General features: G+C 43.6%; 1 protein-coding gene across 2 annotated transcripts in view; it reads left to right on the top strand.

Moving 5' to 3' along the window:
* Positions 1–26,403, top strand: part of LOC121003899 (solute carrier family 22 member 15-like) — a 298,912-nt gene that overhangs the window by 90,313 nt on the left and 182,196 nt on the right. For both annotated transcript variants that reach the window (XM_040435841.1, XM_040435839.1), the window contains 2 exons: positions 8,023–8,163; positions 17,951–18,036. In XM_040435841.1, the coding sequence (XP_040291775.1) occupies positions 8,023–8,163; positions 17,951–18,036 (227 nt within the window). The remainder of the gene's footprint in view (positions 1–8,022; positions 8,164–17,950; positions 18,037–26,403) is intronic.

Raw genomic sequence — 26,403 nt, 5'->3', positions numbered from 1 at the left:
AAAATTCTAAGCCTTCTAACGTCCTAAAAAAATAAAATGACATTTCCAAAATAATGCCAACATAAAGTAGACATATGGGGAATGTTAAGTAATAAATATTTTATGAGGTATAACTTTAGATTTTAAAAGCAGAGAAACAGAATAAAATTTTTGGTAAATTTTATATTTTGTTCATAAATAAAGGTGAAATATATTGACTCAAATTTATGAAGTACAATGTGTCACGAGAAATCAATCTCTGTATGGCTTGGATAAGTAAAAGTGTTCCAAAGTTATTACCACATAAAGTTAGATACAGTCCTGATCAAAAGTTTAAAGAGAACCTGTCACCAGGATTTTGTGTATAGAGCTGAGGACATGGGTTGCTAGATGGCCGCTAGCACATCCGCAATACCCAGTCCCCATAGCTCTGTGTGCTTTTATTTAGTAAAAAAACCGATTTGATACATATGCAAATTAACCTGAGATGAGTCAGAGCTTGAAAATATGACTCTTCTCTGGTCACACAAGTAAGATATGACTCTTTTATGTTAATTTGCATATGTATCAAATCGGTTTTTTGACACAATAAAAGCACACAGAGCTATGGGGACTGGATATTACAGATGTGCTAGCGCCCATCTAGCAACCCATGTCTTCAGCTCTATACCCAAAATCCCGGTGACAGGTTCCCTTTAAGACCACTTGAAAAATGGCAAAAAATCTTATTTAGCATGGCTGGATCTTAACAAGGCTCCAAGTAGAGCTTCAACATGCAACAAGAAGAAATGGGAGTGAGACAAAACATTTTTTGAGCATTCAATTTAATGAAAACAACGAATTAACTGAAACAGGCTGTTTTTCAGCTGATCAAAAGTTTAGGACCACACCTCCAAAAAAAAAACGAACCCCCCCCCCCCCCAAAACAGAAATCCAACTTCCAAACATGAACTCAGTAATGAGTAGCTCCGCCGTTATTGTTGATCACTTCTAAAATTCGTTTCGGCATGCTTGATGCAAGCGTTTCCATGAGGTGAGTGGGAACATTTCTCCAAGTGGTGAAGACGGCCGCACGAAGGCCATCTACTGTCTGGAACTGTTGTCCATTTTTGTAAACTTCCCTTGCCATCCATCCCCAAAGGTTCTCAATTGCATTTAGATCAGGGGAACACGCAGGATGGGCCAAAAGAGTGATGTTATTCTCCTGGAAGAAGTCCCTTGTCCTGCGGGCATTGTGTACTGTAGCGTTGTCCTGTTGAAAAACCCAGTCGCTACCACACAGACGAGGACCCTCAGTCATGAGGAATGCTCTCTGCAAAATCTGGACATAGCCAGTGGCCGTTTGACGCCCCTGCACTTCCTGAAGCTCCATTGTTCCACTGAAGGAAAAAGCACCCCAGACCATTATGGCGCCCCCTCCACTGTGGCGCGTAGAAAACATCTCAGGTGGGATCTGCTTGTCATGCCAGTAACGTTGGAAACCATCAGAACCATCAAGGTTAAATTTTTTCTCATCAGAGAATAAAACTTTCTTCCACCTTTTGAATGTCCCATGTTTGGTGCTCTCTTGCAAAGTCCAAACGAGCAGTTTTGTGGCGTTCAAGGAGACGAGGTCTTTGAAGACGTTTTTTGTTTTTGAAGCCCTTCAGTCTCAGATGCCGCCTGATGGTTATGGGGCTGCAGTCAGCACCAGTAAGGGCCTTAATTTGGGTCGAGGATCGTCTAGTGTCTTGACGGACAGCCAATTGGATCCTCCAGCTAAGTGCTGGTGAAATTTTTTTAGGTCTTCCACTTGACTTTTTTGTTCCATAACCCTCAGGATCATTTAAGAAATTACAAATGACTGTCTTACTGCGTCCCACCTCAGCAGTGATGGCGCGCTGTGAGAGACCCTGCTTATGCAGATCAACAACCTGACAACATTCAAAAAGGGAGGGTTTTTTTTCCTTTGCCATCACAACGTGTGACTACCTGACAGAAAATTACAATGAATCCACATCTCTGCACAGATTTGGCCTTTCAAAGGCATGTAGTCCTAAAATTTGGATCAGCTGAAAAACAGCCAGTTTCAGTTTAATCGTTATTTTCAATTAATTGAATGCTCAAATTTTTTTTGTCTCACTCCCATTTCTTCTTGTTGCAGGTTGAAGCTCTACTTTGAACCTTGTTAAGATCCAACAATGTAAAATAAGATTTTTTTGCCATTTTTCAAGTGGTCTTAAACTTTTGATCAGGACTGTATGTCAGATTTGCAAAATTAGGCCTGGTCAGGAAGGGGGCAAATGGCCCGGATGTGAAGTGGTTAAAGCCGGCACGGCAGCATTTATTCTATTTCTCAATATACGTAGTTTTTAAGGGTATATACCATGGAGTGTTGGGGATGCAGGATAAACCTGCTTTCAGTTTCTGTTTGAAGATCAAAAGTGGCAGATCAGTAAGTTGGTGGAGCGGGAACAATGACGTACAGTGCTGCAGAATGGAGGCCTCCATCCGAGCTGTCACCAATAGTTTCTTTTGAATGGCTCTTCATCAAAGCACTCATTATGATCTCAATTACATAGCAAAGGAAAAGTACACAGAGTATAAGCAATGTCTTTGTGAATCGCCAAGTCATATAATTTATAACGAAAAGATTTATCTCTGAAGAGTTGTGGTTCTACTTAAGATGCATTTTACATCTCTGCATTTAGCTTGGTGATTGTAATCCTTTAATCTTAATAACTCGTGAGCATTTCTTGCTCTGGATATAATGGGAGCTCTGGAGGAGTGTGTTCTAATAACAAAGGCAATTTGGATGCATTTTAAATAATTTTATCAGTGCAGAAAATTGCCACAGAGGGTTAGTAATAAGGTAGTCTGCCACAAGGTGGTAATGAGAGAACTTTCCCCAGCCACACGGAGCGAGGCATAATGAAAGACGAGTGAATGTGAACCATTGTGCCATCATTAGTCTGACAAGCGCTAGATCCTGCCACTTATGTCTGTCACTTGGGACGAAGACAAGGATAGGCTGCAAAGACTGCGAATAAAATGTTCTCTTAGTAAGGGGGCTCGTCCATATGTAGTGAAATTGCTTCAGATTTTTGTACAGATTTGTAAAACGGCAAATACGTAGCGGATTAGAATAGCGGGAAAAAGATTTAGAGGAATCTCACACCCTGCCTAAACTTGCCATGCAATCTGCTTTGTTTTCCGCATCAAATCCACACCAAAATCTGCACAATTTGATGCGGATTTGCCACTTAAGAGCTCTCTTGACCGGCCAAATCTTGGCACTAATCCAATCCCACCAAGTCCCATTATAGTTAATGGGGCCTGGTGGTTCTGCGGCAGTTTCTGGCTATGGAAAATGCAATGATATCAAACAGGAACAGCCTGTCAGACGATGTAAGCACTAGCTTGAAACTAGTCTTAGCTGTATTGCATGTGCTTGAAATATTCAGGCCGAGGTCCAGTCAGTGCTGAAGCTGAGATTGTCCCAAAATATAGCAAATGCCTGAAACTCAATAATGGAAGGTTTGCAAGTATCCGAAATATCACTGAAAATGTCAAACCTAAAAGATAACTTTTATTGACTTTAATAAATTCCAAGGATAAAACACAAAATGAGAAAATCAAAAGTCTAAGAATGGAAAATTGAGGCTAAAATACATCTAGCATGAAGTATTGCTAATGATCAGCAAACATAAAGGGCTCAAAACCCAGGGAGAGATGCATATGCACCTTCAGTCACGTCCCGAACATAAAGTTTGGGCACCCTGTATGGTTAGTACCTAGTAGCACCCCCTTTAGCAAGTATCACAGCTTCTAAACACTTTTTGTAGCCAGCAAAGAGTCTTTCAATTCTTGTTTGAGGGATTTTCATCCATTCTTCCTTGCAAAAGTCTTCCAGATTCCTCGGCTGCCTTGTATGCATTGCTCTTTTGGCGTCTATCCACAGATTTTCAATGATCAGATCAGGGGACTTCAGCTTGCATCTCGTGAAGTACTTTCAGGTTGTGATTTCCTCAATTTGAAATGTAATTAAGAAATGGCAGTTAACAAGAACAGTGTAGGTCAAGAGAAGGTCTGGAAGACCAAGAAAAATTTCAGAGACCGCTGCTTGTAGGAATGCTGGAAAGGCAAATCAGAACCCCCCGCTTGACTGCAAAAGACCGTCAGGAAGATTTAGCAGAATCTGATGTTATGGTACTTTGTTTTAAGGCTCTTTCACACAAGCGGATCCGTTGTGTGTAGTAGACTGTGTGAAAGAGTGCCAAGCCCTGTTCCGGACAGCAGAGACATGGAACATTAACATGATTGATAATGCTCTTTGCCTCTCTGTGACCTTTTTACTACAAAATCACAGTGAGATAAACAACTTTATCTCACTGTGATTTTGTAGTTTAAAGATCACAGAGAGGCATGGAGCATTATTAATCATGTCAATGCTCCGTGTTTCTGCTGTCCGTAATTGGGCTTGGCTCTCTTTCACGCAGCAGATTACCCGCATGGCAACCGCTGGTGTGAAAGAGCCCTTACTGTTCAGCCTTCATGGAAGAGTCATCACCACAAAATTCAGTGTCAGAAGTTGCAAAATAAAATCTAAACAAGCCTGATGCATTTTGGAAACAAGTCCTGTGCATAGATGAAGTTAAAATAGAACTCTTTGGCCCCGATGAGCAAAGGTATGTTTCGAGATAAAAGGCCACAGAATTCATTAGAAGAACACCTCTCCAACCATAAAGCATGGGGGTGGATCATTCATGCTTTGAGGTTGTGTTACAGCCAATGGCACGGGTAGAGGTAGGAATGGATTCAATGAAATTCCAGCAAATTCTGAAAGCAAACATACCAACTGCAAAAATCTGAGGTTGAAAAGAGGATGGCCTCTACTAATGGATAACGATCCTAAGCACACCTCAAAATCCACAACAGCCTACTTCAAAAGGAGCAAACTGAAGGTTTTACTATGGCCTTCACAGTGTCCTGATCTGCCTTTTGGAGATCATTACATCTTCAACTTGCTTAACTGTTCACAGTGACAATATTTTTGACCAGGGGTGCCCAAAATTTTGCATGCCACTGTATTTCTTTGAATCAACACCTATTAGACTTTATTGGGGATATGGGGGTTGGGCCCCAAGACTAATTTTCTCTGGTTGGCCCAAGGAACCCCAGTCCAACCCTAAGGATAATGCAGGAAGCCCCTGGTAAGTTTATCAAGGCAAGCTGGGCAGGATTAGTTTCCAGATCACCAGACAATTCCGCGTTCGAGATACTCCTCATGGACAATTCTCAATTCATGTTCATATCTGGTACTGGGAAGAGTAAAACTTTCTTTGATGGCATCTACTTCTTGTGGCACACAGGGTTATCTCACTGACACCTCTATCACAGTAACACTCTCTAAAAGGCATGGAACTGGTGATAAGTTCTGCAAGTTTAAACCCTACTTGAATCATGGTAATCTACACAAAACAAACCCTACTGCTACCAGATGTTACATATAGGAAATGTAAACCCAGGTTTGTAGAAGATATCAAAATTCTGTGCACATCTTTGTATGAAATGAAGCCCATTCATCCAGCTCGATGAGTGGAGTACTTTATGCACTGATCTTCCCTGATCAAGTCTGCTGTAGAACAATGCTCCTGTTCGGTTTTATTTCGTCTAGTGTTTCTTTATCCTATATTATTAACTATTGACGATGAGGACTTATGAAGCTGACCCTGAGATTATGTCTAGTGGTTGTCCCAATGTGATTCTATTTTCCATTTGTTCATTGATGACTTAACACATTTCCCACATGCCTGTTTGATATCGTTCTTCTGTAGCTATGGTGGTTTGATTTCCATACTATTAGAAACTAAAGTCACTAACAGTTCTGACTTTTTACTGTGTAAAAAGGCTTCAGGCTGCAGTCTCAAGAATGTTGAACAGCAATGGCTGTTTTCAATATTCTCAGGTGGCAGGTGCATATTAAGTGTCTTGTGCCATCTGTATACCATCTGTTGATAATCTAGCGTGCTGATCCATGTGGCTTAGTGCACCTGTGTTCTCCAGTGCTGTATCCTGTGGCTCTCAGCTGATTGCTCAGCATGGTCTTAAAGAACTTTAGGCTCCAGTATCAGCATGTCCCTGGTAGGGTGTGTACAATCTGCTTGATTATTAATATTGACTCCTGAACGACCATCTCACTATTATATCATTATTATATTATTACTGTTATCATCTGGTTGGGTCTTCAGGTTTCACAGTGGCATACTTTTGCTTTCTGCAATAGATTCTCTTTATATAGTTGCTGCTTTGTTCAAGATTAGTGTTGAGCGAACTTCTGTTTTAATGTTCGGCTTCCGGTTAGCGAAGAATCCCGATATGGATTCCGAATTCCGTTGGGGTCCGTGGTAGCGGAATCAATAATGGCCGATTTATTGATTCCGCTACCACGGACGACAACGGAATTCCGAATCCATATCGGGATTCTTCGCTAACCGGAAGCCGAACTTTAGACGCCGAACTTAAAACAGAAGTTCGCTCAACACTATTCAAGAGCTTTTTTATGCTTTTATTAATGCCAGCTGCCTGGGCCCTGATGGCATAATAAAAGCACTTGCACACACCTTCCCAGCCCGCCCCGATTTATCTCTGCATACTCCTTCCTCTTCCTGTGCTGCAGCCAGTTATGTATTGTTGCAGCCCAAAACTTAGTGCAACTTTTTAAACTCAAGGTAACTTACTAACATATATAAAGAAAAACCAACAAACCCAACATTTTTTCCATGTGAAAGGTGTCCATAGCCTTTACATTGGTTTTCCAGTATATATGATTTTTTTTAAAGGGGTTATGTCCCTTCTGCAAGTGGTATTTATCATGTCGAGAAAGTTAATACAAGGCACTTACTAATGTATTGTGATTTCCATATTGCTTCCTTCGCTAGCTGGATACATTTTTCCATCACATTAAACACGGCGCATTTCCATGGTTATGACCACCCTGCAATCCAGCGGTGGTGGTCAGGCTTGCACACTATAGTGCCTAAGTGACTAAGACCACACATAAGCTGGTGCTTTCTCCTATAGTGTGCAAGCACGACCACCACTGATGGATTTGCAGGGTGGTTATAACCATGGAAACGAGCAGCGTATATTGTGATGGAAAAATGAATCGAGCCAGGAAAGGAGGCAATATGGACAATCACAATACATTAGTAAGTGTCTTGTATTAACTTCCTGTACATAATAAATGCTATTTGCTGACGTGACACAACCCCTTTAAGTTACTGCAGCAGGGCCCCTGAAACAGAAAATTCATACTTTCCGATCCCGGCGCTGTTTACATCCGCCTTTCTGTGGGCATAGTCCTATGCACCTCTCCAGCCAGTGACTGGCATCAGTGGCGATGTGACCACAAGCAGCACGTCGCCGCGCCGAGCGGTGCATGCGACCATGCCCTTACCCAGCTGAATGTAAACCGCGCGGGGGCTGGAAGATGGAGAGAACAGCGGCAGCGCGAAGGACCGGAATAGTGTGAAGCAGGTAAAGATGTGGATCTGCTGTTTCAGGGGCCTTGCTGCAGGAACTTGTTAAAAAGCCATATTTACCAGAAAACCCCTTTCAGGTACTGCATGATTTCTTTATTGCAAGTTATTACCTCTGGCATGTAGGCAACCTCTAGAATTCATTGGGTCAAGATGGGCCTGAGAGGAAATGAATGCTTTTAGCTGCCCAGACCCTATAACAGAACTGACTGTGAATGGTTTTTCATTTGTTTGTGTAATTGATGTCTTGATCGCTCTGCTCCTCTATATATGTCTGCATTTATGAAGCAATTCTCCGTTAAGTGCATCTGACTTGCAGGTTTATTTCCCAGCTCAGTGTTTGGGGAACATATTACTAATAGATGGGGGAGTTCTGGCCAGCAGTGGTAAAGGGACTATTATTATTATTATTATTATTATTATTTTTATCTAGACCATTCTTCATGTCAGAGTGCATTCTTGATAAAAATGACTTTCAGAAAAGCAGCTCTTGAAGCCTGCAAACCTTTTCTGTTTCTTCCAGGTATGTCTGCAGTCTGGTTTACTATGGCCTGACCTTAAACGCTGGGGAGCTGAAAGGCAATCTCTATTTCAATGTGGCAATGTATGGTCTTGTAGAAGTCCCCGCTTTCCCTCTCTGCTTGTTCTTCATTGAAAAGTCTTGGTGAGTATGATAGGATTATGTTTTGTATAATTGCTGTTAATACACCTATTAGCCTTGCCGAAGGTATAAATCAGAAGAGCAAACAGAGCCAGTCAAAATTAATTATATTTAGGGCATGTCCAAACGGAAGGATTTTATTTATTCTATGTTACTATCTCACTAATGTCTTGGGATTTAATGAGGTTCTCCAAGCTTTTTATTTATTTATTTATTTTTTTGGAGAATCCTGAAGTCTTCTCACCTGTGGACAAAAGATTGTTTCCTCAGCACTTACCCATCTGCCGCACCATTGATGCCTTCTCCGCTGCCAGTCTGAGAGTCTGCTGCGGGACTTGAAAGGAAGAGCCCACGGCCAGTCTGAGGGCAGCAGAGACTGCGGCATCGGTGGCGCAATAGATGGGTAAATACTGAGGATACGATCTTTTGCCCATTGGTGAGAAGACCCAGGGATTTTCTAATTAAACAAAAAAAATCCTGATGAACCCCTTTAAAGATCATCAGAACAAAGCCCTTAACTCTCCGTGACTGAAAAGGCTGGGCTCCCGAATAGTCATCTCGCATGGCCCTGAATAGTCATCTTGCATGGTCACTCAAGAAGAGAAAGAAGGCCTGGCAGAGGAAGCAGGAAGAGCAATAGCACTACAAGACATTGTGCCTGGTTTAAATCCTGGTGAAGGACTACCATTTAATAATTGTTGAAAGTGAAATGAAATGCAAATGTGATTCTCAAGCGAAGTGAATAGCACACAGCGCCCCTATTGGAAGCATTTGAAAAATTTCTACGGGAGGCAATGGGAAGTTTTGAGTGCACTATAAGATTTATATAAATGTCATGTGTTCTTGTTTTTACCCACTACTCAAGCTGGTCTCAGCCTTTCTCCTTTAGAAAGGGTTTTTATAAAATGTTCCTCAGCCCTTGTGCAGCATGCGAGGAGTAATGGTGTGTGCTGGAGGTGATTTGGAGTCTGTCAGTCAAGGAGCGATTGCATAGCGGAGTGCTTTGCTGGTTTGTTTTCAGATTATTTACCACTATATTCAATTGCTTGCCTGCTCCACTGCATCTTCTCCTTCTTTTGAGAGTCTTTAAATGAATGAAGCACATTAGAGCGGATGTAAAGAAATCTCCCTCTCTTTGTAGGTGTTACAACACGTGTAAGGACTCATGGCGTGCGGGACATATTGTTTGACATTGTAGACTGTTTTCACTGCTTACATTTGCCTCAACATAGAACAAGTTGAGAACTAGGGAAAATTTTGTTATTTGCCCTAATGGCTAAACCATACTTCAACATCTTTGGGATGTTCAAAGAAAAATACAAATGTGATAGCACTCTACATCCAGCAATTTGCCTCCATGTTGGATGAGGCATTGGTGTACATTTTGGCCAAAGCGTAGTAAGCCACTCACCATGTCAAGGTCGCCTCTATTTGAGTGGTCCGTAACACTAGCTCCTACCTGTTTATGGGCCATGACAGCCACACAAAATCCAGGGAATGCAGGTCAGCGTGCACGCCAAGCACACTCTGCTTTTAACCCCATCTGGAGGCAAATTGCTGGATGTAGAGTGCTATCACATTTGTATTTTTCGTTTGTATATGTATTTCGCCATAGTGATGTGCACCTACATACAGGTTGTGCTGACCCAATTCCCCACATTTTTTCTTTGTAGTATATATTGGAGGCGTGGCGATCTCCATGCAGTCATGCACACCTGACCAGTTAATCTGTCCTGGAGGCTGGTTTTAAAGTCAGTATAAAACTGAGTCTGCTTATATAGAACCTACCAGTAGCCATTTGGCTCCAGGAGAAGTATATGGTGGGCTCAGCGTGCATGTTGGTACTTGCATCCCTGGATCCGATGAAAGCTGTAATGGCACCGGACGGGGTTAAAAGCAGAGTGTGCTTGGCGTGCACGCTGACCTGCATTCCCTGGATTTTGTGTGGCTGTCATGGCCCATAAAAAGGTAGGAACTAGTGTTAGGGACCACTCAAATAGAGGCGACCTTGACGTGGTGAGTGGCTTACTACGCTTTGGCCAAAATGTACACCAATGCCTCATCCAGCATGGAGGCAAATTGCTGGATGTAGAGTGCTATCACATTTGTATTTTTCGTTTTGTATATGTATTTCGCCATAGTGATGTGCACCACATACAGGTTGTGCTGACCCAATTCCCCACATTTTATCTTTGGGATGTTGCCCAGTAGCAGACACAATAGGGAACAGAAGACCTCTTGCGTTTTGAGACTGGAGGGGATTTATCATTTGCGTTTCCACAGTCAGGCTTTGCGAAGGCCAGTGTGGTTAGCAGAATCTTTCGTACTCCCAGCTCTTTGCTCTTTTACCCCCTGTAAGAGGTAGCTCTCTTTCACTGGGGTTGCAACCACACACTTCTTCACGGACACCAGGATTTAGGGGCCAAACTGTGCTTTATTGTGGCACACTGCATAAAGAAAAACATACAAAACCAAAATAAAACACCTTGCCCGTCTGGGCTCTACCTAAACACATAGGTTTCCCTGACTCACCTCTAAGTACCGCTTAGGGTCAGGGTCTCGGGCTCCAAGCCTTAGCAGGTTCCGCTCATCAAGCGCCAGTCCGCACAGGGGAGAGATCAGGCTCTGCATAGCCTTGTGGCCCCTCAGCCCTCCTGACTGACCACATACAGAGCCTCTGCTCCAGGTTCACTGACACACTGAGGGTGGATTTATGCTAGCCTGATTAGGGTAGACTTCACCTGCAATCCCCTTCCTGCTAGGGAAAAACCTGCCCCGGACTGGGGGGGGGGGATGGATTGGGAGGAACCTGGGAGAGATATACCCCCCTTCCGGGAATTTCCCATGCATTTTACAGTTCACATGGCCACACCCCATACAGAGATCTGGTCTCCACTGCTGGGAATACTCTGGTTGCATCTGCAGAGTATCCACCGACTGGTGGAGCAAAAGGAATCAAGTCAGGAGTCAGTGGCGGATAATCAGAGAAGAACATCAGACATTATAAACAGCGGGCCTACAAATGTCAGAATAGTTTGCAAATGCAAAGTCAGGCAGTCCAGGGTCAAATGCAAATCTGTATAGCATGAAGGAGAAGTAAGGCAATCTGTGTCAGAAAATCAGAGGAGAATAATTCGCTGGACAGAGAGCAGATTTAGGTAGAGCGCCAAACTCAGATTAGCCACATTAACCTTTCCCCTGATTGGTCTGCTGATTGATCCTCCTGAGTGGCCGATCACTGGATTTTCTTGGATTGCAGATGAGCATTTGTCACTCGGCCGTACTGCCAGTGTCTCAGTAGTAGACAATTTAGTTGAAAGGTGGAGGAGACCTTATGTCACCCTACTGGATTATTTTTTTTTAAAGGGGAGTTTACAATGAACTGTGCGTAAAAGGAGGTGTCAGAGCCCACCCAGGAGATGTCTGCAGAAGTACAGAATATTTGGATATGACGGGCTTGTACTATTACAGTATTAAGGCTCATGCACACCACCATTGCATGTTTTGCAGTCTACAAAACACGGATACCGGCCGTGTGCATTCCGCATTTTGCAGAACCGAACATTCGCGCCGTAATAGCACATCCCTATCCTTGTCCGTAATGCGGACAAGAATGGGACATGTTCTGTACTTTTGGGGATGCCACAGAACGGACATACAGATGTGGACAGCACACATTGTGCTGTCTGCATTTTTTGTGGCCCCACTGAAGTGTATGAGTCTGCATCTGACCTGCAAAAAAATGCGGATCGGTAACGGGCGAAAAGTATGTTTGTGTGCATGACCCCCTACAGAAATGTATTGAGTTATTGTCAGGGCGAGTTGAGATGTCCGGCCTTCTCAGTCGAGCAGCGGGCACGGCACCTCGCAGGTGAAGAACTCTTCCTGATTAGACGAATCAATCAGTTTGTTTATCTCCAATCCAGACTGATGGACAGAATTGGATATGACCCAGAAACTGTGAGGTCCGTGTGTACATGCTAGTACATTAAAGGGGTTGCCTCATCTCGCCATTACTAAGGTGAGATTAGGCACCGTTCCAACCACCTCCCAGTCGGGAAACAGCAGAGCGCCGGAAGTAGAACAACAAGCTATACTGTTTCTGAGTTGGGGAGACACCATAGCTTGTGCAACATGGTTTCCGTAGCTCTCATGCATGGCAATGAGAGCTACTGAAACAGTAGAGGGCCGGAGTGCTCTGCTGCTTCCTGGCCTGGGGTCGGTCGGAACTGTGTCTCATCTTGCCTTAGTAACGATGAGACAACCCCTTAAATACTACTGGCCTCCAATGTAATGTGTATGGGGAACTCCCGTCTCTGCTCAACAGATATCAGAGAAGAAAGGGATCAGGCACTTTTAATTTTAATGCCCTTTTTGTTCTCAAGGATAATAAGTCACCACTAGAGGAGTTTGGCAACGATTTCTGTGTATGGGGGAACTTGGAGATAACCAACCTGATATCATTGTTCCTTGGCAACTTGGGACTTTTGTAAATAATTTTTTTGTATGAAACATATTTTCTTGATTCTTTTGTCCCTGTTCCTATTTATATGAAATATTTCAGTTTTCCCATTGGCCATTTGGCCCACACTAGAAACCAACACTTCCCGTTGCCGGTAGACAGGGTCTGTAGGTAGCTCATCATCACAGGGCATAATGAAAGACCGATCAGACCATTGACAACATGTGGTAGGGATGGCTGAGCAACCACCCTGTCCTCTCTGCTGAATGACCTCTGCACATGTCACGGAGCATGCTCACTACATTCTCTTATATAAGTCAATGGAATATTTAGGGGAAGATTTATCAAACTGGTGTAAACTAGAACAGGAGCTGTCAAAAATGAAATGTGGAATCTGATTGCTATGGGCAACTAAGCCAGTTCTACTTCACACCAGTTTGGTAACACTCCCCCTTAGTTTCTTATGTCCAAGTGCAGCTCAGAGCAGCATGTATATAGCTGCTCATATAGAAGATTTATGAGGGCTTCTAACCGAACACATACTGATAGGCAGTGGAAACAGCTGAGAGCGATGCAGAAAAAAGTGAGAAAGTAATTTGTGCAATTCTGAAAAGGGCATAAACGTGACATTCTGTACTTGTATTGAGGTAAAATTAGCAAACGCAGTTCTTTTGGGGAATTGCTAAACATTCAAGTGATAAAAGTTAATCAAAGCAGGTTAAGGGTACTTTCACACTAGCGTTTTTGTTTTCCGGTGTTGAGTTCCATCACAGGAGCTCAATACCAGAAAAAAACTGATCAGTTTTATCCTAAGACATTCTGAATGGAGAGCAATCCTTTCAGGATTTATCAGTTCAGTCCGTTTTACATTTTGTGGACGGAGAAAATACTGCAGCATGCGGCCAAAAATACTGTACACATGAAGGAATGCCGGATCCGGCATTAACTTACATTGAAGTGTATTAGTGCCGCATCCGCAGACCTTTAAAAATGAATACCGGATCCGTTTTTCCGGATGACACCGGACGGATCCTATTGCAATGCATTTGTCAGACGGATCCGCATCCGGATCTGTCTGACATGCCATCAGTTTGCGTCCGGAATCCTCTGCCGCAAGTGTGAAAGTACCCTTAGGCAGCAGAGCATATTACAGTGTAAGACTACATGCACACGACCGTATGTGTTTTGCGGTCCGCAAATTGTGGATCCGCACAAAAAAAACGGTTGACATCCGTATGCCATCCATTTTTTTTTTTTTTGCGGATCCATTGTAACAATGCCTAAAACAGACAAGAATAGGACGTGTTCTATTTTTTTTTGCGAAGCTATGGAACGGACATACTGATACGGACAGCATGCGGTGTGCTGTCCGCATTTTTTGCGGACCCATTGAAATGGATGGGTCCGCATCCTATCCGCAAAAAAAACGGAACAGTCACGGAAAAAAACAACGTTTGTGTGCATGTAGCCTAAAGCTGGAGCAGAATGAAGACCATTTAAAGAACATGTCTATGAGAAAGGATGATTTTTTAAAATCTTCATAAAAACTATTTTTTAAAGATTTTTGCTCTTTTATTTTCTTTTTCATTTAAGCACTGTACCATTGAAAATGAAATGCTAAATATTGTCCTTGTGTAGCAGTCTGAACAGAGAGATAAAGCTCCTATACAAATGAGTAACCAGTTGTGAGTTTACTGCTGCTATGAGGGAAAGGTGTTATCTATTGTTATAACAGTAGATTAGTAGAATTAGGATAACAACATGACTGCTCTATTGTTCTCTTGATAGGCCTAGGTGAAGATGTTCGCAGAAAAATACTGCTCTGATCAGTGTAATATGTGATGATCTAATGGTATTCTGCGGTAGAAGCCGCTGCTTTTTTTTCACTTTGAATGCCATAGACCCACCTGACATTACATGGAACTAAACTCTGAGCGGACACATGATGAGACTTCCCCATGCCCCTTTTTGGCACAGTTGCGGTTTTAAAGCGCTGGCAGCGCAACTGGCAGCACTGCCTCCCATTGCATTGCAAATCGTAATCCACACCAAAATTCCGACAAAAAATTCCAGGCCCTAATTGAGTCTCGTATCCCCTTTCTTCCCTGCTACAGTGAATTGTGTGACTGAGAAAGTCAAGCGAGGCTGTTTTCTGGACGTAGAATACATGGAATGACTTGAAAAAATAATGGGGGACATTTATTAAGACCAACGTTTTGCACGCTGGTCTTCGCCGCTGGAGGAAGCACCAGAGCTATATAGAGACACAGGCCTCTACAAAAGTTTGGCACTTCCTCCAGCAAGCTGTGCGACGAACTTAAATGAGCCAGGCCTGCCCGTTTCCTCACCAACACCATGCCACTTTTTCTCACCACTTTGAAACAGTAGTGCGAGTGGGGCAAAATAGCGTGCGACAAAATCTGCGACTTTTATACTCCGCTTTTGTATGTATGTTAATAAATGTTCCTCTATTTCCAGAAAACTACATAGAATATTCACATATAGGCTGTTAAAGGGGTTCTCCAGGAATTAAGAAAATCAAAATACCTAAATATTACTTTATTACAAATATGTTCCCAAATACTTTTTATTAGTTATAACGGCTCGTTTTGTCTATGTAGCAATCATTAGGAGAAACAAAATGGCCGCCGTCCTATTAATGCGCACAAAACCTGTCCTCAACACACTGCAGGACAAGTTACTTCACAACTCCGAGGTAAAGAGTTGCCTCATCTTCCTCTCTGCTTGTCGGGGATTATGATCCGGACTACATCTGATAAAATTAATCTTTGTAGGAATGGAGTTCATGAGGAGACATGAAGTATAGAGAAGACGGACAGGACAGACTGTGGTAATGTGGGTCTGTGGTAATGGAGAAGACTGTATACAAGTGCTGCTCATTATTCACACCTTCACCCTCCTCTCTGTACTTCATGTCTCCTCATGAACTCCATTTCTGCATAAATTTAGCTAAAGATCAGCTGCATTCAGGATCATAATCCCTGACAAGCAGAGCAGAGAGGAGGATGAGGCAGCTCTTTACCTCAGTGTATAGAAGTAACTTGTCCTGGTGTGTGATTAGGACAGGTTCTGTGTGTACTAATAGGACGGCGGCCATTTTGTTTCCTCTAATGATTGCTCCTCAGACAAAAGGAGCAGTTATAACTAATGAAAGATATTTGGGAATATATTTATAATAAAGTATTAAAGTATTTTTTTATTTTCTTAATTTCTGGATAACTCTTTAATGTATGCTAACAAAAATTTATGAAAGTGTCCCTTTAAAGGCATTTAATGGTGTACAGTGGTTGACAAGCAGAAAAGTCCTGAAGTAACTGACCAGGAGGACAGTAAATAATGGCACATTTCAAATGAACAAGATCAAGGTGGCCATACACATTAGACTAAGGTCAACTAAAACCTTAATTTAATCCAGGCCAGCCAACTATCTGTTATGCATTAGATGTTCAGCTAACATTTGTTCAGCAGATGTTGAGGAGGAATAATGGTCTGGCATGTTGAATTTCACCTTACCCGATCCCTTGTTTTTAAAGGGGTAGTCCCACGAAAAATATACTTAACCTCTCTGAGGTGGACGCACATGCTCAGTTCCTTCATTTAACTGCTTCCTGAGCGGTGATAGGGAGAGAGCTGCCACAGAAAAGACACGCCTCCTGAGAAGAACATGGCTCCTAAGCTGCCAGCTTGATATAAATCTAGCAGAGCAATTGGAGCAATGAATGGAGGGAACTCTGGATCCATGTGAGGTACTAGCTTTGTTAGAAAGAGATTATCATTAGTGATAAGCGAAGCAAGCTTCGGATTCTACATCCGAAGTCGCTTTGTTCAAAACTTCAGATTAGTACTGTACGGAGATATATGGGCTCCAATGATCCGAAGACAGTTATTCGTGAAGTCGCACGTGACTTTGTTGAATAACTTCGGTAGTTGATTTTTATAGTGGAAAACCACTTTAAATCTTGGAACCAAGATTTCGGTTTCGACTGGTACCTCGGGACCGAAGCGAATTCGGTTCCAAGTTTTGAAAATTTTCCACTTTAAAAATCAACTACCAAAGTTATTTAACAAAGTCTCGTGCGACTTTGCGAACCCCTTTAAACCTTGTGAAATGTATGGGATATAAAGGTTAGGGAGTCGGTACTCAAGCTAGTCTCTGGCAGACATTTTCATTTTATCCAAAATTTCGACTTCACTTTGCATTGGACTATATTAAACTGAGCCGTGCACGTTATACTTGTCTTTTTCATCCACAACTTTCATAATATCCAGTACATCCTACAGCCTTCAGGCTAGATTTGTGTATACTGTGATTGCTCATTTCTGCTCCGTATAGACAAAATGCTTAGCTAATGCAAAAAACGCAGACTAATGGGACTACGTGGGTTAGAGTGGCAATTAACTATAATTTTACAATCGCACATCAGAGGGATATCATAGCACTGTCTAATGCGGCATTACGTTCTCAGATGTTTTTAGTTGTGCTCTGTTCAGTAAGCGCATCTTATATCAGTAGGGGGGGGGGGTGCAGTTTTGGTGCACTTTGTGTGTTTTTTGCCTTTTGAATATAGTATTAATGTATAAGGTTTTCTGTTGAACATTTTTTCATGATCTATCCATTTGGGATGCTGTAAAGGTCTGATGGGGGTCTGACCACTGGGACTATGAAAGTGGAGTTGTGCAAATTAGTGCGATTTACCTTTTTTTCTAATTGGTATATACTATAAGGCCCCATTCATACAACCGTATTTTTGATCTGCATCCGATCTGCATTTTTTGCAATTGCACTCAATCCCATTCATTTCTAAAGGTCCTGAAAAAAAGACAGCGCAACATGTGCCGTCCCCATCCATATGTTTGTTCCGCAGTCCCGCAAAAAAGATAGAACATTTCCCTTTCTTGCCCGTTTGGCGGGTAAGAATAGACATTGTTACAACGATGCTACACTGATGTCAACCGTATTTTTTTCGGACCGCAAAATACATACAGTTGTGGGAATGCATCCTAATGGAGAGTGAGTGACTCTGCATGCACAGCCCTTTCTCCTCCCTTGGTGAGGATCTTGGTAGTCAGATCCTCACCAACTAAGCCTTTATGACATTTCCAGTAATAATGGCATAACAGGAAAAAAAAATTGGGTCTAGCATGTGTGGTTTTATTTTAAGGAAGTCTCAACTGAACCCCAACAGCATAGTGTGGTCCCAGACACTTTGGTACGTCTACACATTGTGATCATATACTTTTAAAAAATGTTTTTGAGAAGTTTTTGTAATAAAAGTGTTTTAGTTGGGGTTTCCTTTTGTCTTTTAGGTCTGGAAGAGGAAAATCCACTGCTGGTTTTCTAGTCTTTGCTGGACTGGCTTGTATATTCACAATGTTTTTACCAGACAATAACAGTGAGTAATTGCAAGTGAAGACCTACTACCTCTGAAGAGTTAAAGAGCTTCTGTCACCTCCATATATACCCCTCTTACCTCAGGCTGTGGTGTAATTTTAGTAAAAATAGTACTTTTGTGATATGCAAATTACTTCACTACCAGCAGGTTGGGCGGACTTGCTGGTGGCCGCCGCATCCTCTGTCTGAAAAAACGCCCCCTTCTCCACTTGATTGACAGGGCCAGCGAGCGCTCTCATGCTCCAGCTGGCCCTGCCTGCAGATCAAATCCCGCGCCTGCGCCGTACCGGTCCTCATTCGGCGCAGGCGCTCTGAGAGAAGGACGCTCGCTTGGCTGCTCCTTCCTCAGTGCGCCTGCACCGATGACGTCAGCCCTACACCCGGAAGAGAAGACGCAGCCAATCAAGTGGAAGAGGGGGCGTTCTTTCAGACCGAGGATGCGGCGGCTACCAGCAAGTCCGCCCAACTTGCTGGTAGTGAAGTAATTTGCATATCACAAAAGTACAATTTTTATGAAATTACAGCACAGCCAGAGGTAAGAGGGGTATATATGGACTCTGCGTACATTAGCAAATATATTAAGTCCAAAACTGAAAATTGCTGTTTGGGGGGGTGACAGAAGCCCTTTAAAATGTACGTCAAATTAAAGGGGTTTAAAAAAAAAAAAAGCCTGAAAATGGTAAAAATAAAAATCAAGCATTACTCACTCCACTGATCCCTCGCCACTGCTGTTCCAGTCCACACCGCTATCCACTTCCTTTCTTGGCTCGACACACCGGAAATGGCAGGAAAGGCCCACTCAGCCAATCACTCACTTAGTGATGACCCATCTCAGCCAGTGATTAGCTGAACGGGGGTTTTCTGCCATTTATGCCATGTCAAGACCAGGCAGGATGTGGAGAGCTGCAGTGGAGATTTTCTTTTAACCCTTTCTGACTTTTCAATTATGCCCATGGAAAACCCCTTTAAATCTGGCAAATACCACTTTAACCTTTTTGTGTAGATGAAGCTGAAGATCCAACCACATCAGAGCAAGAGTGACATAAAGAGGACCTGTTACTAGTGATGAGTGAACTTCATGTTTTGAAGTTCCAGTTCGGGTTTTCTGGCAATTCCGTTATGGATTCCGTTACCACAGGCCAGAACGGAATTCTATGACGGAATGCATAACACAATGCTTTTAAGAGGCATTCCGTCACAATAGAAGTCTACAGGCGGATCCGTTATGCAGGAGTCCTGTGGGACTGCAGAAAATGAAGAGGGTACACGAATGTCATCTGTGCGCTTTCTGCATCCGTGTGGCCGTATTTCCACCCCGCAAAAAAAAATTTGAACATGTCCTATTCTTTTCCATTTTACAATAGGGTGGGACGCACACGGCTGGTATCAGTGTTTTGCGGATACACGATTTGTAGACCAGAAAATATATACAGTCACGTGTATGAGGCCAAAGACTGGTGTGTGAAACGCTGGTCTTTAGGGCACCATGCACACGACCGTGGTTTTGGTATGCATTTTTTGCAGATCGGATGTGGACCCATTCACTTCAATGGGTGTGCTGTCCACATCCGTACGTCCGTTCTGCAGCCCTGCAAAAAAAAACAAAAAAAAAACGCCTCCTTTCCTTGTCTGTCTTGCGGACAAGGATAGGACATTTCTGAAGGAGGAAAAAAAATGACGGGAGGCTCTAAGTCGGTATCTGTGTTTTGCGGACCGCAAAAATGTCTACGGCTGTGTGCATGAGCCCATAGTAAACGTCCCCTAATGTGTTTAGCATCCATATTGCGGAGGAGGGAAATTGGTTTGCCCCCATTTACTTTGAACGCTCAGAATGTCAGTGCGAGATCTCACACCCTCCTAGCAGACAGCCCAAAGTATGTTCTGATGGAGGGGTAGGAAATGCAGTGCCCTAGGGCAAAACTCCTGCTTCTGACATTGCCTGTATATACCCGTGTGAGCGATGAGAATGTACCACTGGCACCACACAGAGGGCACACCTGGTCTAGTTGGGCCATCCTCTGCAGGGTACTTCAGATGGCGGCCATCATGCCCACATGGAGCTCGTGTTGCATTTTCATTGTGAAAGCTTTTCTAGTTCTGTTCCATTTTGCAGCATAAGCCTTTCTTAATATTCATGGGATGACTGATGGCGGCGCTGTGATATTGAGATGGATAACCCTGAGCAGTTAGTTCAAATCGTCCTTAATTTCATTTAGATTAAATTAAAGAGGAATTTTCGGTAAAGATAAAAAGTGTGTTCTTGAACGAGGATCAGACTCCCTTCATCTGCATAACCACAAGCTGGAAGAGCGCTCCGATATTATTTACTTCACAGAACTCATCTCGTATTCTATTACTGAAATAAATGATGCTCTTCATTAAAGATGGATGTTTTTTCTCAAAAGTAGGAGAATTCTCTTTTTTTTTTTTTTTTTCGTAATAGGATTATGACTGCACACATTACCGTTTTGGCGATGCTACACACAAGGTTATGTTAAATTTCATCACTTTTTATCATTAGTGGGGTCATCCTGTCAAAATGATGATCTGATCTGTTATAGAGTCATGAAGTGTGTGATCTTGAAGCATTATGGATTTCAGGAATGAGAAGTCTACACAAGTCCAGGGGCGTAGCTATAGGGGGTGCAGAGGTAGCAGTCGCTACCCCACACTATACAGTACCCCACAGTATATAGTACAGCAGCCCACAGTATACAGCTCCCCACAGTATACAACACCTCACAGTATACAGTAGAGCAGTATAGCACCTCACCGTATACAGCACCCCAAACTATACACGATACAGCACCCCACACTATACAGTACAGCAGTATAGCACTACACACTATACAGTACCCCACAGTATATAGTACAGCAGCCCACAGTATACAGCTCCCCACAGTATACAACACCTCACAGTATACAGTAGAGCAGTATAGCACCTCACCGTATACAGCACCCCAAACTATACACGATACAGCACCCCACACTATACAGTACAGCAGTATAGCACTACACACTATACAGCACCCACAGTATACAGTACAGCAGTATAGCACTCCACAATATACAGCACCCACAGTATACAGCCCCCCACACTATACAGTACAGAAGTATAGCACTCCACACTATACAGGCCCCCCCACAGTATACAGCCCCCCCACAGTATACAGCCCCCCACACAGTATACAGCACCCCACTATACAGTAGTTTACAGTATATTAGCATAACAACCCCTGTCACATTTTTCTGATGTAATCTTCACACAAAAAAGCTCCACAGTTAAGGCAAACTTCTACAGCAACACTCCTGATAGGACCTTGATGACCTCATAGCCAAGTGACCAGTAATATTGCTAGGTTACTGGTCACATGGTGATGATGTCATCTAAGGTCCAAGAGAATCACAGCTCTCACAGTACGCTGCAGTGTCGGCAGGCATGGCATGGCAGCACCCCCTGTGTAGCTGACAGCCTAGCTAGCAGGGCTCAAGAGGCAGCTGCCTTGGGCCCCCCAGGAGCAACTGGGCCCGGGGCAGCTGCCCCTTTTGCCCCTTGTTAAAGACGGCCCTGGATTTTTGCCTAAATCTATAGAGCAAAAAGCCTACTACATCTGGCTTACCGTAAAGCCATGTTGAATAGAGCTAAACGACGAGCGAACACCTAACGAGAAACAACACGTCTTTCCTTGGTCTCAGCTATAAACCCCCTCTGCCCTGTCGGCAGCTTCTTGGCACAGAATTGTAGCCAAATTCCACCAGCAAAAGGCTGTGTGTAAAGGGGCTTGAAGGGGTTGTGCAAGAATGGGGGGAAGGGCAGTTTGGCAATCTCCCTTTCCCATCCTGTCAGACATGCAAAGGGAAGATGACTTGCCTGCTTCCCCGCTCTTTCTACTGCAGGCCTGCTATGCTCTGCTGGGCTCCTGCGATGTCAACATCCGGTTTGACGTCGCTGTAGCAAATCACAGGCCATGGCGGTGTTCGACTCCCCTTGCGTCATGACAAATGGTCACACAGTCACAAAGGGATCCCGAAACAGCCACGACCTGTGATTGGCTCGACTGCGGGGATGTCAAAGCAGATGTCCCCTATCTATAGGAAAATGGGCAAACTATGAGATCGGTGGGGGTACTACCACTATGCCCCCACCGATCACGAGAATGGGGGCCCTGTACAACCTGCAGTCCTCCTGAAAAGAACGGAGCGGCCAGTCGGACATCCGTGCGGTCCCTCCATTAATTTCTATGGGAATTTCTGAGATAGCTGAGTGCAACCAGCTGCTCTGTTATTTTCAGGGGGGCTGCAGGGGGTACGCGGCCCCGTTCTTGTGATTGGTGGAGGACCTACTGCTGGATAAGGGATAACTTCAAACAACCAAGATACCCTTTTTTCATTAATGGTGGTAAGCCAACACACGGAAGAAGTGCAGATCTTTCCTTTATAGTTCTTCTCTGTGTAGGTTCTCCTTCTGGTTTTGGCAGAAAAATGATTGACTAAATTACTGCTGTGACCTAAAGGGATTGTCTGCAAATGGGCCCTTGTTCTAGGTCTGTTAAAGTTTTGAACCTTTACTATGGGTTTGCTGTCTTCACTAGCTGCCACTACACAGGCGGCTCTCTTTCTCTTATATCCTTTTTTTCCTAGGGAGCATTGCCTTCCCTACACCCAGTGGTGTACCTTCAGTAGAGGCAGACCACACAACTGCTATGGGACCCAAGGGGATAGGGGGCTCAATGCTGAACTCCTTCCACTGTTCCTGATGTGAGAACACTGCATTTTCATGCAGCCACCACTATATGAAGATCAGTGCAAAAGGATGATTACAGCTTCCAATTTCAGTTAATGGTAGCTGTATAAACTGCTATGCGCTGAGCTCCCCCTAGTGGTGGCTACAAGCAGACAGCTTTGCAATATGTGAAGGGAAGCAGGAGATTTATAAGTGTATTTATACCAGTTGTCTGGCATGAAGTATAGTGGTCAGGAGGAGCACCATATTTATGAAGCACGTATTCCACATAGAAGTCGAATAAAGTGGTTGAGGCTGAGGGCAGCTTTTTTTTTATATATGTGTTTTTTTTTTTTTCTTAAAATATCTTCTGCTTATTGAAACAAATTGTAAATTTGTCAGAAATCTGGGGCCTGCACTTTGCAGTCGGCATTGCTTGGGAATGTTTGATGCACATGTACTGGGAAATTGGTGATATGATTGGGCCATACTAAGCTTTGCTATGGGACCCTATGAGATTTGTGTGCGCCCCTGCTTAAGACAACTCTGGTACTCTCCACAAGGAGAAGCAGGCCAATAAGTGGCCGTTTTACTAGAAATGAAATGAGTTTGTACTTTCCCTTTAATGCCGCTACCTTTACTACTTCTTGGCCAGACACGTACATGTGTGCTCAGGTGGAAAGTCATGCAGTCCCATGCCTTTCCTTGCTGATCTGCTGGAATTCCACAGCAGCAAATTTTGCACCAAATTTTGCACCAAATGCTGCAGATCTTTTTTGTGAAAAGGCTGCGGATATGCTTCAGGATTTCATGTTGCATTGTGAAGACTGCAACATGAAATCCTCACCATAAATTGGCATGAAGTGGATTTCGGGTGTGCCCACACGTGTCATATACACTGTGGATTTTCCACAGTGGAATTGTATGCAGAAAATTACTACATTTTATCAGCAGTATGGGTGAGATTTTAAAGAGTCAGTGTACTTTAACAGAGAATGGTGTAACTATCAAATTTCTAAATCACTTCATTGAAAAAAATCTGCCTGCATCCACCTGAAAAAAGCTGTAAATTCATGGCTGCTAGGGGTCTCACTTCCACCTAAGTTGCAGTCCACTGCCTGTTGTCAGGCAAGATCCATCCCTAGTAACAGAGACTAAGGCCTCTTTCACACTTGCGTTGTCCGGATCCGGCGTGTACTCCACTTGCCGGAATTACACTCCGGATCCGGAAAAACGCAAGTGTACTGAAAGCATTTGAAGACGGAACCATCTTCCAAATGCGTTCAGTGTTACTATGGCACCCAGGACGCTATTAAAGTCCTGGTTGCCATAGTAGTAGTGGGGAGCGGGGGAGCGGTATACTTACAGTCCGTGCGGCTCCCCGGGCGCTCCAGAATGACGTCAGAGCGCCCCATGCGCATGGATGACGTGATCCATGTGATCACATGATCCATGAGCTTGGGGCGCCCTGACGTCACTCTGGAGCGCCCGGGGAGCCGCACGGACGGTAAGTACACTGCTCCCCGCTCCCCACTACACTTTACCATGGCTGCCAGGACTTTAGCGTCCCGGCAGCCATGGTAACCACTCTGAAAAAGCTAAATGTCGGATGCGGCAATGCGCCGAAACGACGTTTAGCTTAAGGCCGGATCCGGATCAATGCCTTTCAATGGGCATTAATTCCGGATCCGGCCTTGCGGCAAGTGTTCCGGATTTTTGGTTGGAGCAAAAAGCGCAGCATGCTGCGGTATTTTCTCCGGCCAAAAAACGTTCCGTTCCGGAACTGAAGACATCCTGATGCATCCTGAACGGATTTCTCTCCATTCAGAATGCATTAGGATAATCCTGATCAGGATTCTTCCGGCATAGAGCCCCGACGACGGAACTCTATGCCGGAAGAAAAGAACGCAGGTGTGAAAGAGCCCTAAGGCTACTTTCACACTTGCGTTTTTCTTTTCCGGCATAGAGTTCCATCACAGGGCCTCTATACAGGAAAATAACTGATCAGGCATATCCCCATGCATTCTGAATGGAGAGTAATCCGTTCAGTTTGCATCAGGATGTCTTCAGTTCAGTCGTTTTGACTGATCAGGCAAAAGATAAAATCGTAGCATGCTACGGTTTTATCTCCGGCGAAAAAAAACTGAAGACATGCCTGAATGCCGGATCCTGAATTTTTCCCCATAGGAATGTATTAGTGCCGGATCCGGCATTCAAAATACCGGAATGCTGGATCCGTCCTTCCGGGCTGCGCATGCGCAGACCGGTAAAAATGTGAAAAAAAATACAAGACGGTTCCGTCTGTCCCCATGACAAGCGGAGAGACGGTTCCGTTCTTGCAATGCATTTGTGAGACGGATGCTTTCAGTCACATCCAAATTGGCGGATCCGGCGGGCAGTTCCGACGACGGAACTGCCCGCCGGATCACACTGCCCCAGTTGTAAAAGTAGCCTTAGAAGAGGGCTCACAGGAGATGGGGGCGTGTTAGAGCTAGATATTGAACCTGATAGAAGAACTGCTTCTACACTGCTTTTTAATATTGTAAGAGCCTCCTATATGTCTGTAACTGTGATTTTCCCCTCCTTATTTGTTCTTTGAGCTCCGGAGCTGAAAAAAACATAGTGTGAAGTAAGGGAAAGGATGTCGCAGCAGTGCTGGCAGATTTCAAAGAAGGGAGACGCCCCCTACTTCTGAGTGAAATGCATCTAGCTGTGCAGCTAAAACTGGGAATAACATGGCTGAAAGAGACTTTAGGGAAGCCCAAAAAAGACCTGTTCCTTCACAGTTAAGATTTTACAAAGAAGCACAGCCATTATGCAGACTTTTTGAAAACTCAGGTACACTTTAAAAACTCTCCTCCACGCGCATTGCAAGAAATCTTTAGTAGAAATTGACCGGCGGTATATTCTTTTAAATCCACAGCATGTGAATTTATCCACAAAAAATCTGCAGCTGAATTTCTGCCTGATGTGGCATTGCCCTTAACATCCACATTGAATTTTGTGTAGTTCTTTTAGGTGCTTTCCGTAGTGTGTGGATGGGATTCGTTCAACTCTCATCCACTTTGCTGCTACTGTAAACGCTGTGGATCTTCCGCACTCGGTTCTACTGCAGAAATTCGGCAGCAGTTACGCTACATGTAGCCATACCCTGACACCTTTATACTCTGCATAATGTTAAAGTGCACAGGGACGTGCTCAAAATGCTGATGCTATAGCGGTGGTTTAGGGTAGAAAAATCAAGTGACAGGTTCCCTTTAAAGGGTCATTTTCTGTTCCGACCAACAAGGGTCTCTTCTCCCTCTGGGCTCTCCTGCTGCCGTTCTAGCCCACAGTAAGTGCCTGTTAGACCTCACTTACCATCACTGTCTGTTCAAAAAACATGGCCTAATTTGAATTTTCACAGCTGTGTATAAAATATTCATTGTTAAAGTTACCAGGTAAATATTTAGTAATGAATAAAGATTTCTTGTGACAACAAAGAAGTAACATCAATGTACTCGCTGTTGGACATGAGTCCTTAAGCAAAGTTGCACTCAAGACAGCTACTTCTTGTGCATATTTTATGACTGTGAAATGCAGATATCTGAAGCCTGAAACTGATGTTTTTCTATTGTTTTATTGCATCCACTTGCTAGTGATTTA

This window comes from Bufo bufo, chromosome 6, assembly GCF_905171765.1.
Source record: "Bufo bufo chromosome 6, aBufBuf1.1, whole genome shotgun sequence".
Classification (NCBI taxonomy): Eukaryota; Metazoa; Chordata; class Amphibia; order Anura; family Bufonidae; genus Bufo; species Bufo bufo.
This window is presented reverse-complemented; position numbering and strand designations above follow the sequence as displayed.